This window comes from Aethalodelphis obliquidens, unplaced genomic scaffold (assembly GCF_003676395.1).
Source record: "Aethalodelphis obliquidens isolate GAN/ISIS:26980383/991018 unplaced genomic scaffold, ASM367639v1 scaffold50, whole genome shotgun sequence".
NCBI classification, from domain to species: Eukaryota; Metazoa; Chordata; class Mammalia; order Artiodactyla; family Delphinidae; genus Aethalodelphis; species Aethalodelphis obliquidens.
Genome location: NW_020837994.1, coordinates 13,170,257 through 13,183,288, shown reverse-complemented (window position 1 = coordinate 13,183,288; position 13,032 = coordinate 13,170,257). Strand labels below are relative to the sequence as shown.

The following is a 13,032-nucleotide window of genomic DNA, read 5'->3' as shown; positions in this document are numbered from 1 at the left end:
TTATTACTCAGGGAGTGGACTAAGAAGCTGCCCAGGCACTCAGGCCAGAGCCACTAGGGACCCACGGCCTGTCCTTTAGGTTAACAGAAGGTCTATTCCCAAGTCCCTACCTTCTACTCCTCTCCTAAACGCTCTGCGTGTCACAGGGTGGATAGCCTTCTGCCTGGAACTCCCTTGGGGAAGTGTTTTCTGCAACAAAGACAAACATGCCATGCCTGTCACCAGGCGCAGATTGTCGACTGTGTAAACCACTCTGTGAGAGGGAGGCTGAGGCGCTCCAGGCCATTCAGACTTAGTTCTAAGTCGTGGTCTTTGTTTTCTTCCCACATTCAGACTGAAATGTGATTCCCCTGGCTTTCTTTTTTGGAAAATACCTGCGATGAGTTCCATGCCGGGAAAGAAAAGCTGTTGACAGGAAAAGCTTCTGACAGGCAAGGGGCTTTCTCAAGTGTTCTCAAAGGAGACAGTCGCTTCAAGCAGGCTGAGGCAGGGATGCCCGGGCTCTAGGAATGAGAGGTCCAGATCACAAAAGTATCATCTTTAACTACGGATTAGGCCAAGTGTCAAGCAGCTTCCTCTGTAAGAGCAGTGCCATGCACACAGACCTCTGGGCCAGGCAGATATGCATCTGAGTCCTTCTCTGTCACTTACTCTGTGTTCTTGGGCAAAGTGCTTAACCTCTCGGAACATCAGTCTTCTCAGGCTGTTGTGTGAAATAAATGACATAATGCATGTACAGTGTGTAAAACAGTATCTGGCACAAAGTAAATGTTCTATATGAGTTATTTGCTATTGACTTAATAGTATTCCTTCACCCAACACCAGTGGGTTCCCTCTGTGTGCCAGGCCCTGTGCGAGGGACAGCTCCTGCTTCTTTACCTCATGGACTCCATTGTTTAATAAACCATGTACACATATCTTTAGCACAAAGCAAGCTCCCCTCCCCTCCCCGCAAGTGCCGTAGGAGAAGTGCCAATCGCACATAGCTCTGCTTTGTCCAGTAGCTCAGAATTGTGCTGACCATCCCCCTTTCGGCAGCCCTCCAAACTCAGCTACCTCTACCTTCAATTTACCCACAACTCTCTCTGTGTGCACTTACACATCGAGTTACAGTTGTCTTTTTATTCTTTGTCTCCTCCTGTGAGTTCCTACAGGGTGAGAATCATCTATTCATTTGATTCATTCATCTAATCATTTATTCATCTCTGTAGGCCAATGGTCTCATGCATTACTCTGCAAAGATGAATGAGCACCACATGAGTGGTACAGAGGCCCTTCCAACTTGCGTCCAGCCTCTGCCATATGCCAGACTTAGCTGAAATGTGAGGTTATAAACACACATTCAAACTTGGTCCCTGCCATCAAGTCCCTGGAAAACAGTGGTGTAAGTGTTGGGCCAAAATACCTCAGGAAGAGGGTAGAAAGCTCTTAACCCAGATCCTCAGACCTGGGCTGCAGAAGATGTCCCACAACAAGAACAATAACCAAGTTATTCGGCGCTTAGGATGTGTCAGTGCGCTCAACGATTTACACGCATTATCTCATTTAACTCAGAACAACCGTGTGGGGGGAGATACGAACTTCCTTATTTTACAGATGGCCAGTCTGAGGCTCCAAGAGGCACACTGGCTTGACCACAGTCCTGCAACGAGTAAATGGCTTAGGAATCCACCTGCTGAGGGTTTCCCTGGCCCGACTGGAAAGTGGAGAGTGTGGGCTAGCACAAAGCTCCGTCCAAGGAGGGGCGGGTGGGGAGAAGGGCTGGTAGCGAGAGGGAAAAGTTGGATCGAAACACGGCTGGCATGAGCCCCAGGACTCCCGCAGAAGCAGAATAAGTCAGAAAGAGATGCAGGCTGCAGGGGAGGGATGCCCGGGAGGCTGGGGAAGGGGAGCCCCGGCGGTTGTGCGCCTTCTCAGCCCCCCATGCACAGGTCAAGCTTCTCCCCTCCTGCCCTCTCACCCTCCCAACCTTATTTAGAAACCGTGTCCCCGAGACAGGAAGGGCGGCGGGCCGAGAAGCACGGAGCGTCCCGGTCTCATTTCCTTTCGAATCCCCCTGTGGAATTTCATTTCATACGGTGAGGAAATCGGAGCGCGAGACCGTTGGCTGGTCTGCTGCTCCGGGGCGCCTCCCCCATTCGCGGCTGGAGACAGACAGCTCCCGGGTGCAGGTCAGGCCGAGGCTGGGGGCGGGGAGAGGGGGGGCGGGCTCCAACCCAAGCAAGCTCGGAGTGAAAATAGCTGCGAGCTCACGCTGTACCAGGCACGGTGCTAAGCATTTTACGCGTTATCTCTAATCCTCCCAAGTCTCTTTACGGATGAGGAAACTGACGCCTAGAGGCTGAGCAATTTGCTCAAGGTCACACAGCCGGATTTAAAGGCACAATCTTTGTAAAGCCAAATCCCATGTTCTTTGTATACGTTTCTCTGCTTGATGGGGAAGTGGCCACGGGCTGAGGTGACAGCTGGAAGTAAAAAAGGAAAAGGGAGCCGACTCCTCTGGGAGCGCTTCTCACCTGGGAGAGAAGGGGGAGGCTGGCCCGGCTGGAGCGTCTCGGCTCCATCCCCGCCTGGCCCCCGAGCGCTGCGAACCGGGTGGGAGGAAAGTGAGAGCCGGGAAGCGGGGCGGAGCGCTACGGGACGGGGGGGAGGGGCGGAGGAGGGGGGCGGGCGGGCGGGAGCCTGACCCTGCCCAGGGCAGAGCGGCCCCGCCCCTCGCTGGCCACGGCGCCCGGCCATTGGAGAGGCGCGCTGTCCGTCCCGTCCCGCCACCGCCCAGCAAAACTCCAGCGCCTCGGAGGGTTCGGGTGGTGAGAGCGGTGCGGCGCTGCGTGCTGGCGGGCTTCGCGGAGACGCTGAGCGGCCGCGGCCGGCGCCGGGTTGGAGGCTCGCCGCCTGTAGCCATGACCCTCGCAGTCTGTCCTTCGGCCCCGGCCGGGGGCGTCTAATACCCCACACAGTCGCGCGCAGCTGCGGGAGAGCCCGGCCGCTGCCCCCTCGTCGCCCTTGGCGCCTTATCACACTTCCTTTCCCGGAGCTGGGAGCAGCGCGGGCAGCCGGCTCCCCCGTGCAAACTGGGGGTGTCTGCTGGAGCAGCCCTCGCCACCGCCGCCTCTGCCCCCCGGCTCTGGCCATGGCCTGGCGGGGCGCAGGGCCGCGCGTCCTGGGGGCCCCCGGGGGCGTCGGTCTCAGCCTGCGGCTGCTGCTGCTCTTGCTGCTGCTCCTGAGGCCGGCGCGGGGCTTCGGGGACGAGGAGGAGCGGCGCTGCGACCCCATCCGCATCTCTATGTGCCAGAACCTGGGCTACAACGTGACCAAGATGCCCAACCTGGTGGGGCACGAGCTGCAGACGGACGCCGAGCTGCAGCTGACAACTTTCACGCCGCTCATCCAGTACGGCTGCTCCAGCCAGCTGCAGGTGGGCGCACCTACCCCGGGTGGGACCCCTTGGACAGGGACGCCCCAAACTAACTCCGTGGAGCCCTTGCCAAGTCGAGCCCCCTGCCCCCTTCCTAAGTCTGAAGGGTATTAACTATCCTGGAGAAGTGATTTCCATTCCCACCCCCACTTTTCTGTCCCTTCTCAGGGACTGGAAGCCAAAACATTGTGTAAGTCATCTGGCCTGCGAAAGGACCCACTCTTACACCCCGCCCTTCCGTTTTTCTCCCCTGCCCACCCGTGTCTGGCCAAGCCCCTAACCCCAGTGGAGCTGAGAGTTATCTTTGCCAAGGATTCTGGCCGCCGCTGCTCGGTGGGCGAGTCCCAGGCAGGGCAGCCAGCTGCAGCTAAGACTTGGAAGGAGAGATAAGGAGACGGGAACTTCTCCTCCCTCACCGACCTCCTTCCTCCCCCCGTATTTTTTGGGTGTGTTATTAAATGAAACACCCCTGCCCCGTTTCTGCAGAATGGCCCCTCGCGTCGTCCTGCATGATTTTAGAGGTCACGAAGTAAGGAATGGCTGCGATGGCTTGAGTTCCTTCTTAGCCTCAGGGTTAAGGGCAGGTTTAGTACTTGGCGGGGGAGAAGATATCACTTGGGAAAAAGGCGTTAGTATGGTCAAGCTCCAGAAGGTAGTTTGTGTATTGGAAGTTTTGTGGGGTTTTTTTGTTTGTTTTTGCAGTCATTAAAAATATTAAAGCTTATGTAATAATATAGAAAATGTTCATCCTACCATAAAAAGTGAATAATTTGCATATACAGGGTGATTATAATCTTATAACAACAACCAGTTCATTTATTTATTTTTTATGTTTTTTTTGCGGTAGGCGGGTCTCTCACTGTTGTGGCCTCTCCCGTTGCGGAGCACAGCCTCCGGAGGCGCAGGCTCAGCGGCCATGGCTCACGGGCCCAGCCGCACCGCGGCATGTGGGATCCTCCCGGACCAGGGCACGAACCTGCGTCCCCTGCATTGGCAGACGGACTCTCAACCACTGCGCCACCAGGGAAGCCCCAACCAGTTCATTATAACAAACAAACAAAAAAAGAACCTAAAGGAAATTTTTAAAAATGTTAACACTGGTTGTGTTTTGACTGGTGAGGCTACGAGTGATTTTTAGAAATTTAGAAAAGAGAGAAGTTGGGGGAAATAGAGGATAGTTATCCAGGCTAAAAGCTTTAGAAATCTGTGGTTCTGGTTGTAACTTTTGAGAGATAAGAAACAGGCAGGTAGCTGACTTACTAGGTGCATGTTTTTACATAGGTTATTTGAAAAGTTGGATTGTGGTTTCAGAAAGATGGTTGGGATTAGACCTGTTGCTGGTAAAATGTCTCTTTGGAAGTTTCAAGACTTTAGAACTAGGTTATAAAAACTTAAGAAAATGATTCTCTAGCTCTCAGTTTGGAAACAGCACATATCCTGACATCAGTGACAATTTTGCTGGCGAAACAGCTTTTGCAGGGATATATATTTTTAATTACATGTATCCTGGGGAGGCAGCCAAGCTGTTTTGAAGGACAGGACTGGATCCCTTTACATGCTGGAAAATAGTTACTTGTAACTCTAGACTTCATAGACAACATCTGTAAGGAGCCAAGCAGACTGTTTATCAATGCTGGAGGAATTGAGGACAGCAACTGGACTCTCCCCTGCTGGTGTTGCAGTTTCAGGGACTGAACATTTATATTTTCCTATTGTGCTTCATTATTATTCTTTGAGGAAACCTGGCCAAACAAACCCCTGGTATCCAGAGGCTTCAACCTGCATCCCATCCTTGGATTTAACAGTATCTCAGTGAGGACATTTTCTCTTTCAATATGAGACTGGTTAAAAAATAATTTTAGGGGATAAAAGAGAGAAAGGAGAGAATATTAACGTGAGAAAAGCCGTATCTACTTTTTTTTTTTACATTTATTTGTACGGTGATAAAGAAATGGGGGTAAAAATAAATCACCCCATCACCCAAAGGACTGAGTCATTTGGTTAGTCTGTCCAGCTCTTTCAGGTAGTAGCTGAAAGGGGAGGGAGACTCAAAGTCAGCTTTTTAAGGTTTATTTCCCCAAGTGTTGTGCAAAAAGGGATTATGTAATTCTTCGTGTCCCTTTTATATATTTATTTATCTGTGTTCTCCTGGAAAGGATTGCTAGACCCAAAAGAAAAAAAGTGTGCAAGTGATGGATTATTAGGTACATTTGTTTGAGGTCAGAGTCAACAGACACCCTGTAGACTGATTTAAAAGTAGATGCGTACTTTGCCCAGAAGCATTCAAGTCAGTTTTGTGCAAGCCTTTGGTCAAACTTCCAAGTCATTGTTTTCTTTGCTCATTTCATGACTTTTCCAGTTCTTCCTTTGTTCCGTGTATGTGCCCATGTGCACAGAGAAGGTCAATATCCCCATCGGCCCCTGCGGCGGGATGTGTCTTTCGGTCAAGAGACGTTGCGAGCCTGTCCTGAAGGAATTTGGATTTGCCTGGCCAGATAGCCTGAACTGCAGCAAATTCCCACCACAGAATGACCACAACCACATGTGCATGGAAGGGCCAGGTGATGAGGAGGTGCCCTTACCTCACAAAACCCCCATCCAGCCTGGGGAAGAGTGCCATTCCGTGGGAACCAACTCTGATCAGTACATCTGGGTGAAGAGGAGCCTGAACTGCGTTCTCAAGTGTGGCTATGATGCTGGCTTATACAGCCGCTCGGCCAAGGAGTTCACCGATATCTGGATGGCCGTGTGGGCCAGCCTGTGCTTCATCTCTACCGCCTTCACTGTGCTGACCTTCCTGATCGATTCTGCCAGGTTTTCCTACCCGGAGCGCCCCATCATATTTCTCAGTATGTGCTATAATATTTATAGCATTGCTTATATTGTCAGGCTGACTGTAGGCCGGGAAAGGATATCCTGCGATTTTGAAGAGGCAGCAGAACCTGTTCTCATCCAAGAAGGACTTAAGAACACAGGATGTGCAATCATTTTCTTGCTGATGTACTTTTTTGGAATGGCCAGTTCCATCTGGTGGGTTATTCTGACACTCACTTGGTTTTTGGCAGCGGGACTCAAATGGGGTCATGAAGCCATTGAAATGCACAGCTCTTATTTCCACATTGCAGCCTGGGCTATCCCTGCAGTGAAAACCATTGTCATCTTGATTATGAGACTGGTGGATGCAGATGAACTGACTGGCCTGTGCTACGTGGGGAACCAAAACCTTGATGCCCTCACGGGCTTTGTGGTGGCTCCTCTCTTCACTTACTTGGTGATTGGAACTTTGTTCATTGCTGCAGGCTTGGTGGCCTTGTTCAAAATTCGGTCGAATCTTCAAAAGGATGGGACAAAGACAGACAAGTTGGAGAGGCTGATGGTCAAGATTGGGGTCTTCTCAGTCCTGTACACGGTGCCTGCAACCTGTGTGATTGCCTGTTATTTCTATGAAATCTCCAACTGGGCGCTGTTCCGGTATTCCGCAGATGACTCCAATATGGCGGTTGAGATGTTGAAAATTTTTATGTCTTTGTTGGTAGGCATCACTTCAGGCATGTGGATTTGGTCTGCCAAAACTCTTCACACGTGGCAGAAGTGTTCCAACAGATTGGTGAATTCTGGGAAGGTAAAGAGAGAAAAAAGAGGGAATGGTTGGGTGAAGCCTGGGAGAGGCAATGAAACTGTGGTATAAGGCTAGCCAGCCTCCATGCTTTCCAGATTTTGAAGGGGGCATGCCAGCATTGCGGTGCAAATGCTACTAAAAGCTTCATGCAGTGAATCTCAGTTTGAACAAGCTAGCAACACTTAAGTGACCCCCATAACCCTCCACCACTCTCCCCCGTCTCCCCCCAGCATCATAAAACTAATGATTTTTGCTGCGGACTTTGGAATGATCCAAAATGGAAAAGCCAGTTAGAGCCTTTCAAAGCTGTGAAAAATCAAAACATTGATCACTTTAGCAGGTCGCAGCTTGGAGCGTGGAGGTCCTGCCTAGATTCCAGGAGGTCCAGGGCGATGCTGCTTTTCCCTGCAGGGTGGGATTTGAGCTGTGAGTAGGCAACTTGCAGGGAGAAAGATTAACTTTTTTAACCCTTTAAAAATTTTAAATACTAACTGGGTCTTTCAGATAGCAAAGCAATCTATAAACACTGGAAACGCTGGGTTCAGAGAAGTGTTACAAGAGTTTTAGAGTTTGGCTGGTCTAACATAAACATTTTCTGTGGTGTACTGTCTGCTGTTTAGAACTTTGTGGACTGCTCTCCCAAGAGGTGGTGTCAGAATCTTTCAGTGCCTTTGTCATAAAACAGAATTGTTTGAACAAACAAAAGTACTGTACAAACACACATGAGGTATCCAGTGGGTTTTTCTTCTCTCTCTTCCTCTTAAATTTCAACAGCTCTGTCCCAGACTGCTGCTGTTTTCTCCATTTTACGTTAATGACTCAAAAACAGGTATTTTTTATAGGAATGTTTGCACTGCAGCATGCCTAATGAGGGGGAAAGGAAGGGTGATTCACTTTCTCGACAATCACTTAATTCAGAGGAAAATGATATTTACCAAGTCGACTTACCTTACCCACCCCAGAGACCGACTGCATTGAGCAATGGGGACTTAATATATTTTACTTGTGTGATTGCATCTATGCAGACGCCAGTCTGGAAGAGCTAAAATGTTACGTTTCTTGGCAACTTTGCATTCACACAGATTAGCTATGTAACTTGTGTGTGTCAATTACAATTAAAAGCACATTCTTGGACCATGACATAACAGTTACTCAGCTGACTTTAAAGCTATGGTCAGCTTGCATTCTCAGAATGATAGTGCCTTTTTTTTTTTTTTCCTTTAGCATAAGAATGTTATCAGAGTCTGGTCTGCTTACCACAATGGAGACTTTTTCAATTTTGTAAAGGGAGCTAAGGACAGCTAATCCAACTACTTGGTGCATAATTATTTCCTAGTAATTGGCAAGGGCTCCGGGTAAGATTTCCTTGGAGGCAGTGTGGCCTGGAGTATTTATATGGTGCTTAATGAATCTCCAGAATGCCAGGAGCTTGATTGGTTCGTGGGGAATAAAGTGTAGACCGTATGAAGTGAACTGCAAACTCTAACGGCACAGGTCTTAATTGCCTTTTGCAGAGGTATCCAGAGCTTTTAAAATTTATGCTTTATGTTCCTTGCAAGGGGGTACCCCCTAGCAGACTCTCAAAAGCTGCGATTCTTTTACAATTGTAACTGGCCTTTCCCCTGACCCGCCTCAGGCCTTCTAGTCACCAGATCTCTGGGACAAATTATTGATGATGTCACAGGTTGCTGTCCTTGAAGTTCATACCTGTCTTTGCTTCAGCAACTACCTTGCGATGACTCATTTATTTATTTATTCATGCTCCTCCCCCCTTTAAAACAGGTAGGAAAGCTCTTCTATCACATTTCTTTGTGGAAAAATATTTCCAGGGACTCAAATTTCCAAAGAGGAGTTCAAATTCTGGAAATAAGCATGTCTTTTTTGGTTTGAGCTTTATGCCCCCTGGTTTGACATTTTCCTTTCTTCTTTCTCTGTTGTGGTGTGGTTCTTGACCTGTCTGAGATGAAGATACACGTAAGGTCTGTTGCATGTTTTGGAAGGCAAAGGCTTGGGGCTTTGGACACAGATGCTGAGTGGGCACCGGTGTCCCCTGCTGTGTGTGCTGAGCCTGAGTACCTTGGCTGGACTCTGGGTCAGGGCTCCAGGAGCATGAGAAATGATCCCCAGAAGGACCAGTTGAACTCCATCTGAGACTGCATCGCCTATGAAATGTAAAATGTGAACGCCCTGCGCTGCTTGCAGATGGTTCCCATAGCTGGCCGGGGCCCTGGAGCATGCACCCAGGGGCAGAGCCTGCCCTTACTCACGCTCCGCTCCAGTGTCTTGGGAGTTGTGCGGAGACTCTGGCCCAGGAAAGGAAAGAAGGACCAGGCAGGGGATTGTAATGCAGTTCTCTTTGTAATGTTTCAGGGATCGTGTGACCGACGCAGCACCTAGCAGAGGGCCCGGCATGGAAAGGGTGCTCAATATTTATGAATAGTAACAAATAAGGAACAATAAGAGTACTTGGGTGAAACTGGACCCCCAAGTTTTGGAGCTTTCTGGGTTGTAACGTGTCTCTTCCATAAATCTCTTGCCTTCACAGGAGAAATATATATTTGATCAGAAGTCGTCATCGGTGCAGAATAGATGAGTAGCCTTGGCAGTGTCACAGGCTTATAGGCCGTTCCTTTCACATTCCAGACCACCGAGAGTGTTTACGGTTTTAAGAAAGGAGCTTTGTGGCCAAGAGTTAGATATCAGTTACCTTGAAACGAATCCATCACCTGTTAAGTTGGTATTGGTTTTAAAAAAGGTTAATTATCAGCACATTTACTGAGTGCTAACTGTCCGTAAAGCCCTGTGTTAGGCACCTTAGGGGATGTCAGGGAGGATCAGCTCTGTTCTTCTAACCGACCTGGACTGGGATGCCCCTGGGTCTGCTGAACTTGGCCATTGGTTTCAGGAAGTCGCAGGGGCTACTGAATTGCCATCTGTTCCACGGTCACCATCCCATAAACCTCCTCCTGGGTCTTTCTCCCTTTAACCCATCACTTATCCCTTCCCAGGATTCCTTGCAAATCGATTCACAGGGGTTTTGCCAGAAAGCATCAGCTCTGTTTCATGACAGTCTCCGTGGAAATCTCCTAGGAAGATCACAAACATTGGCTACAAGGACATGAACTCCCACATCTAATATGGCTTCGGGAGCAGGCAGTTTAGGGCTTGGGGTGTTCTGGTGACTCGTACAGGTGAATTTGAGGACAGCATCTTGCTAGGGAAAAGGTTAGGGTTCTTTTTCTTTCTCGGAAATCTAGAATAAGTAGGTATAATTATAGCTTCCTACAAAATCCCTTGGCCTCAACAGGGACCAAGGGCACCTCTGTCCAGCCTCCTCTCTGGCAAACTCCTTTCTCCTCCTTCATAAAGGCCACACCTCAGGGCAGAGGAACATGGGAAGAGTGGAACTGGCCTGATGGAGCTGCTTGGTTGATTCATATCCTTTTTCCTCTATGGAGACCTGTCTCCTGATCTCTGAGACTGCTTCTGATTTGGCAGCTCACCCAGGGGACCTGCAACAGGAGAAGTGGTGACACTTTTTATTTCCCTGAGATGCTCTCTGACTTTGCTTTCCCCTGGCCCTCCCTCCCCTGCATCCTCCAAACCTGGAACCTGGGAAACTTCTGTATCTAGGTTCTGAACTGTGATGTTACCGGCACCCCCAGCCCTGTCCTCTCTGGCCCCCCTCAGCCCCCTGGTCACGGAATTCGGTGTTGGGAACCAAGCCGAGGCCCGAGGGTGTAAAGAGAAACTCGACAGCCTCAGCCCTGGAAGGCAGACTCAACTTAAGATTTCACCAGGATGGTGCAAGCCTCGGCTTCTGGCGAGGTGGCCACAACGGCAGTTAGGGGAGAGGGCTGTGGAGCCCAGACTCTGGAAGGAGCCCCCGGAATCGATCTGTTATACATCCTGCATTTCATTCTATGATGGAGGAGATTGGAGGGAGTTGCTATTCCAGCCAGAGATGTCGAGTCATTGGACTCTGATGGTTCTTTTTGTTCCTTTATTATACTTGGGTTCAGAGTCCCCGTCTGGGTTTGTATTATGTCTGGCAAAGGACCCGGGTTCTCATTTTTCTTCTGGGCCTAGGCTGTAGATCTTGGAAACTCCTAGGAGAGCATTTTGCTCCTACCAAGGATCAGATACCAGAGCCTTAAATAATGGATTTTGTTTCGCTGCGGCCTGGTTTGAGCTGTCTGCCACTGCCTCTTGCCACGCACATGTGCAGTGATGGCCCACTGGGTGTTACCTGGAGGGAAGTGAACGCCGGATCTCCCCAATAGGCCTCTTCTCCTTGGTACACCCAGTTGCCTGTTCCTGGTTTGCCTTATTTCCCTTCTTCTTTGCATCAGCAAATTCCCAGTATTCACCCAGGCAGCTTGTAGAGGGCCTGCTTGGGGTCCTATGAGCCGTGTCCTCCAAGCTTTTGTAGCTCCCTGATCGCCTACAATATTCAGTACATGACCACTGTCACCCCAGAAGGCTTCCGGGGAGGGGGCGAGAGCCCCTGCCCCCTGGAGGCTGGGTCCATCTGCTCTCCCAGGTGTGCACCTTTCCCCATCCTGCTGAGGGCTCGGGCTGGTATGGCTGAGGGTTTGGGGAGGGGAGGCTGCTTTCCAGGTGTCTCCCCGTGGGGCATCTAGGTGGTCCTGAATTTTTTCCTACCTCACAGGGATGTTGTGAGACTTTAGAAGGAAGGAGGACAAAGGCCCCTCGAGCTCTTTGTAGGAAAGGCAGAATAAATATCAGGTGTGATCTATGCAGAGATGAATTTCGGCCTGCTGGTGAGGCAGCCACGCTCGTGCTCTGTGGCTGTTCTCGGGCCCCCGTGCCACCCGAGCGCCGGCCACCTCGAGGCCTACCTGAGGGACTTTTAGATGTTCGACACAGAGGTACCAGGCAAACCCTCCTACATGCCCTGAACGAGTTGCTGAACGTCAGAGGAAATGGACCCTGCTTTTGAGGATGTACAAACGTATGTCTGCATTGATGTCTGTACTGTAAATTTCTAATTTATCACTGTACAAAAATAAATAAATAAATAAACTTTGCTATTTAATTTTTGTATCAAAGGAAAATAAAGTTTTGTTTAGTAGCTGGTGTGTGATTTGGCCTATTCCTGCAGGTGTCTGAAAGCCCCTGGGAATCATGCTTACCCAGCAGTGAGAAATAGAGAATTGGGTTTGCAGGGCAGAGGGAGAGCCTCGTCTTTTTTTTTTTTTTGCTGGTGCTATTTCCCCTCCCTGGGATTTCTCTTGGGTCAGCAAACCCCCGAGATGCAAAGTCAACAGACTTTATCACTACTGTGGTCATCGGTAACACTCAAGTGGTCACTTGATACTTCGGATGTGACTATAGTTCTCAAGCTGTCACCCCATGACGCCCCTTTTTGGCATTCCCAATACATGTAACCATTTTTACACACCTTCCCAGTCCCTTTGACTTAATCTGGCAGCCTGAAACATGTTTCCCTGTCGCTGCTAGAGCTTCAGGCCTCTTGAAAAGGGGAAAGAGAGCTTTTTTTTTAACTTCAGATTTTCATTAAAAGTTTTTTTATTTTTCTGGTTACAAAATGATTCTGTTTCGTGTAATAGACATGGGAGTATGTTGTATCAATCAGCCAGGAAAATGACTTTAGCTAAATTTATAAGTATCCAGAAAAGTCATCAGACAAAGCAAATTCAAGGCCATTAGCAGGACACTGTCATGGGAGCAAGTAGTATGGACCACACAGACAGAGGGTAGGGAAGTCACTGCCATTGGAGACGGCTGCTGGTGTCCCAGAGGAGAACATCAGCCCTCTTGGTTTGCCTTTCAGTTGCTTTCCACCCCTTGGTCTCACCTGAATACCACCCTGTTTTAGTGTGAGTGAAAAGCCCAGGGAGCAAGAATCTGCAATGCTCTTCTCCTTCGCTGCAGATCACTATTGTATTTTATCTCAAACCATACCTGAAAGGAGGCATGTAATTTAAATTCTCTTCCCTGTAAGACCGGC

General features: G+C 49.4%; 1 protein-coding gene across 1 annotated transcript; it reads left to right on the top strand.

Annotated features, from left to right (window-relative positions):
- The first annotated feature begins 2,805 nt into the window (after positions 1–2,805).
- FZD4 (frizzled class receptor 4) lies at positions 2,806–12,132 on the top strand. The gene is made up of 2 exons (XM_027083622.1): positions 2,806–3,418; positions 5,778–12,132. Exons 1-2 carry the CDS (start codon positions 3,134–3,136, stop codon positions 7,104–7,106), a joined length of 1,614 nt encoding a protein of 537 aa, XP_026939423.1. The 5' UTR covers positions 2,806–3,133; the 3' UTR covers positions 7,107–12,132.
- The last annotated feature ends 900 nt before the right edge of the window (positions 12,133–13,032 follow it).

Bases quoted from the DNA above. Each gene is read 5' to 3' on its own strand.
- FZD4 (XM_027083622.1), top strand. From the start codon at position 3,134: ATGGCCTGGCGGGGCGCAGGGCCGCGCGTCCTGGGGGCCCCCGGGGGC. The intron at 3,419-5,777 runs GTGGGCGCACCT...TGACTTTTCCAG, and splicing joins GCTGCTCCAGCCAGCTGCAG to TTCTTCCTTTGTTCCGTGTA.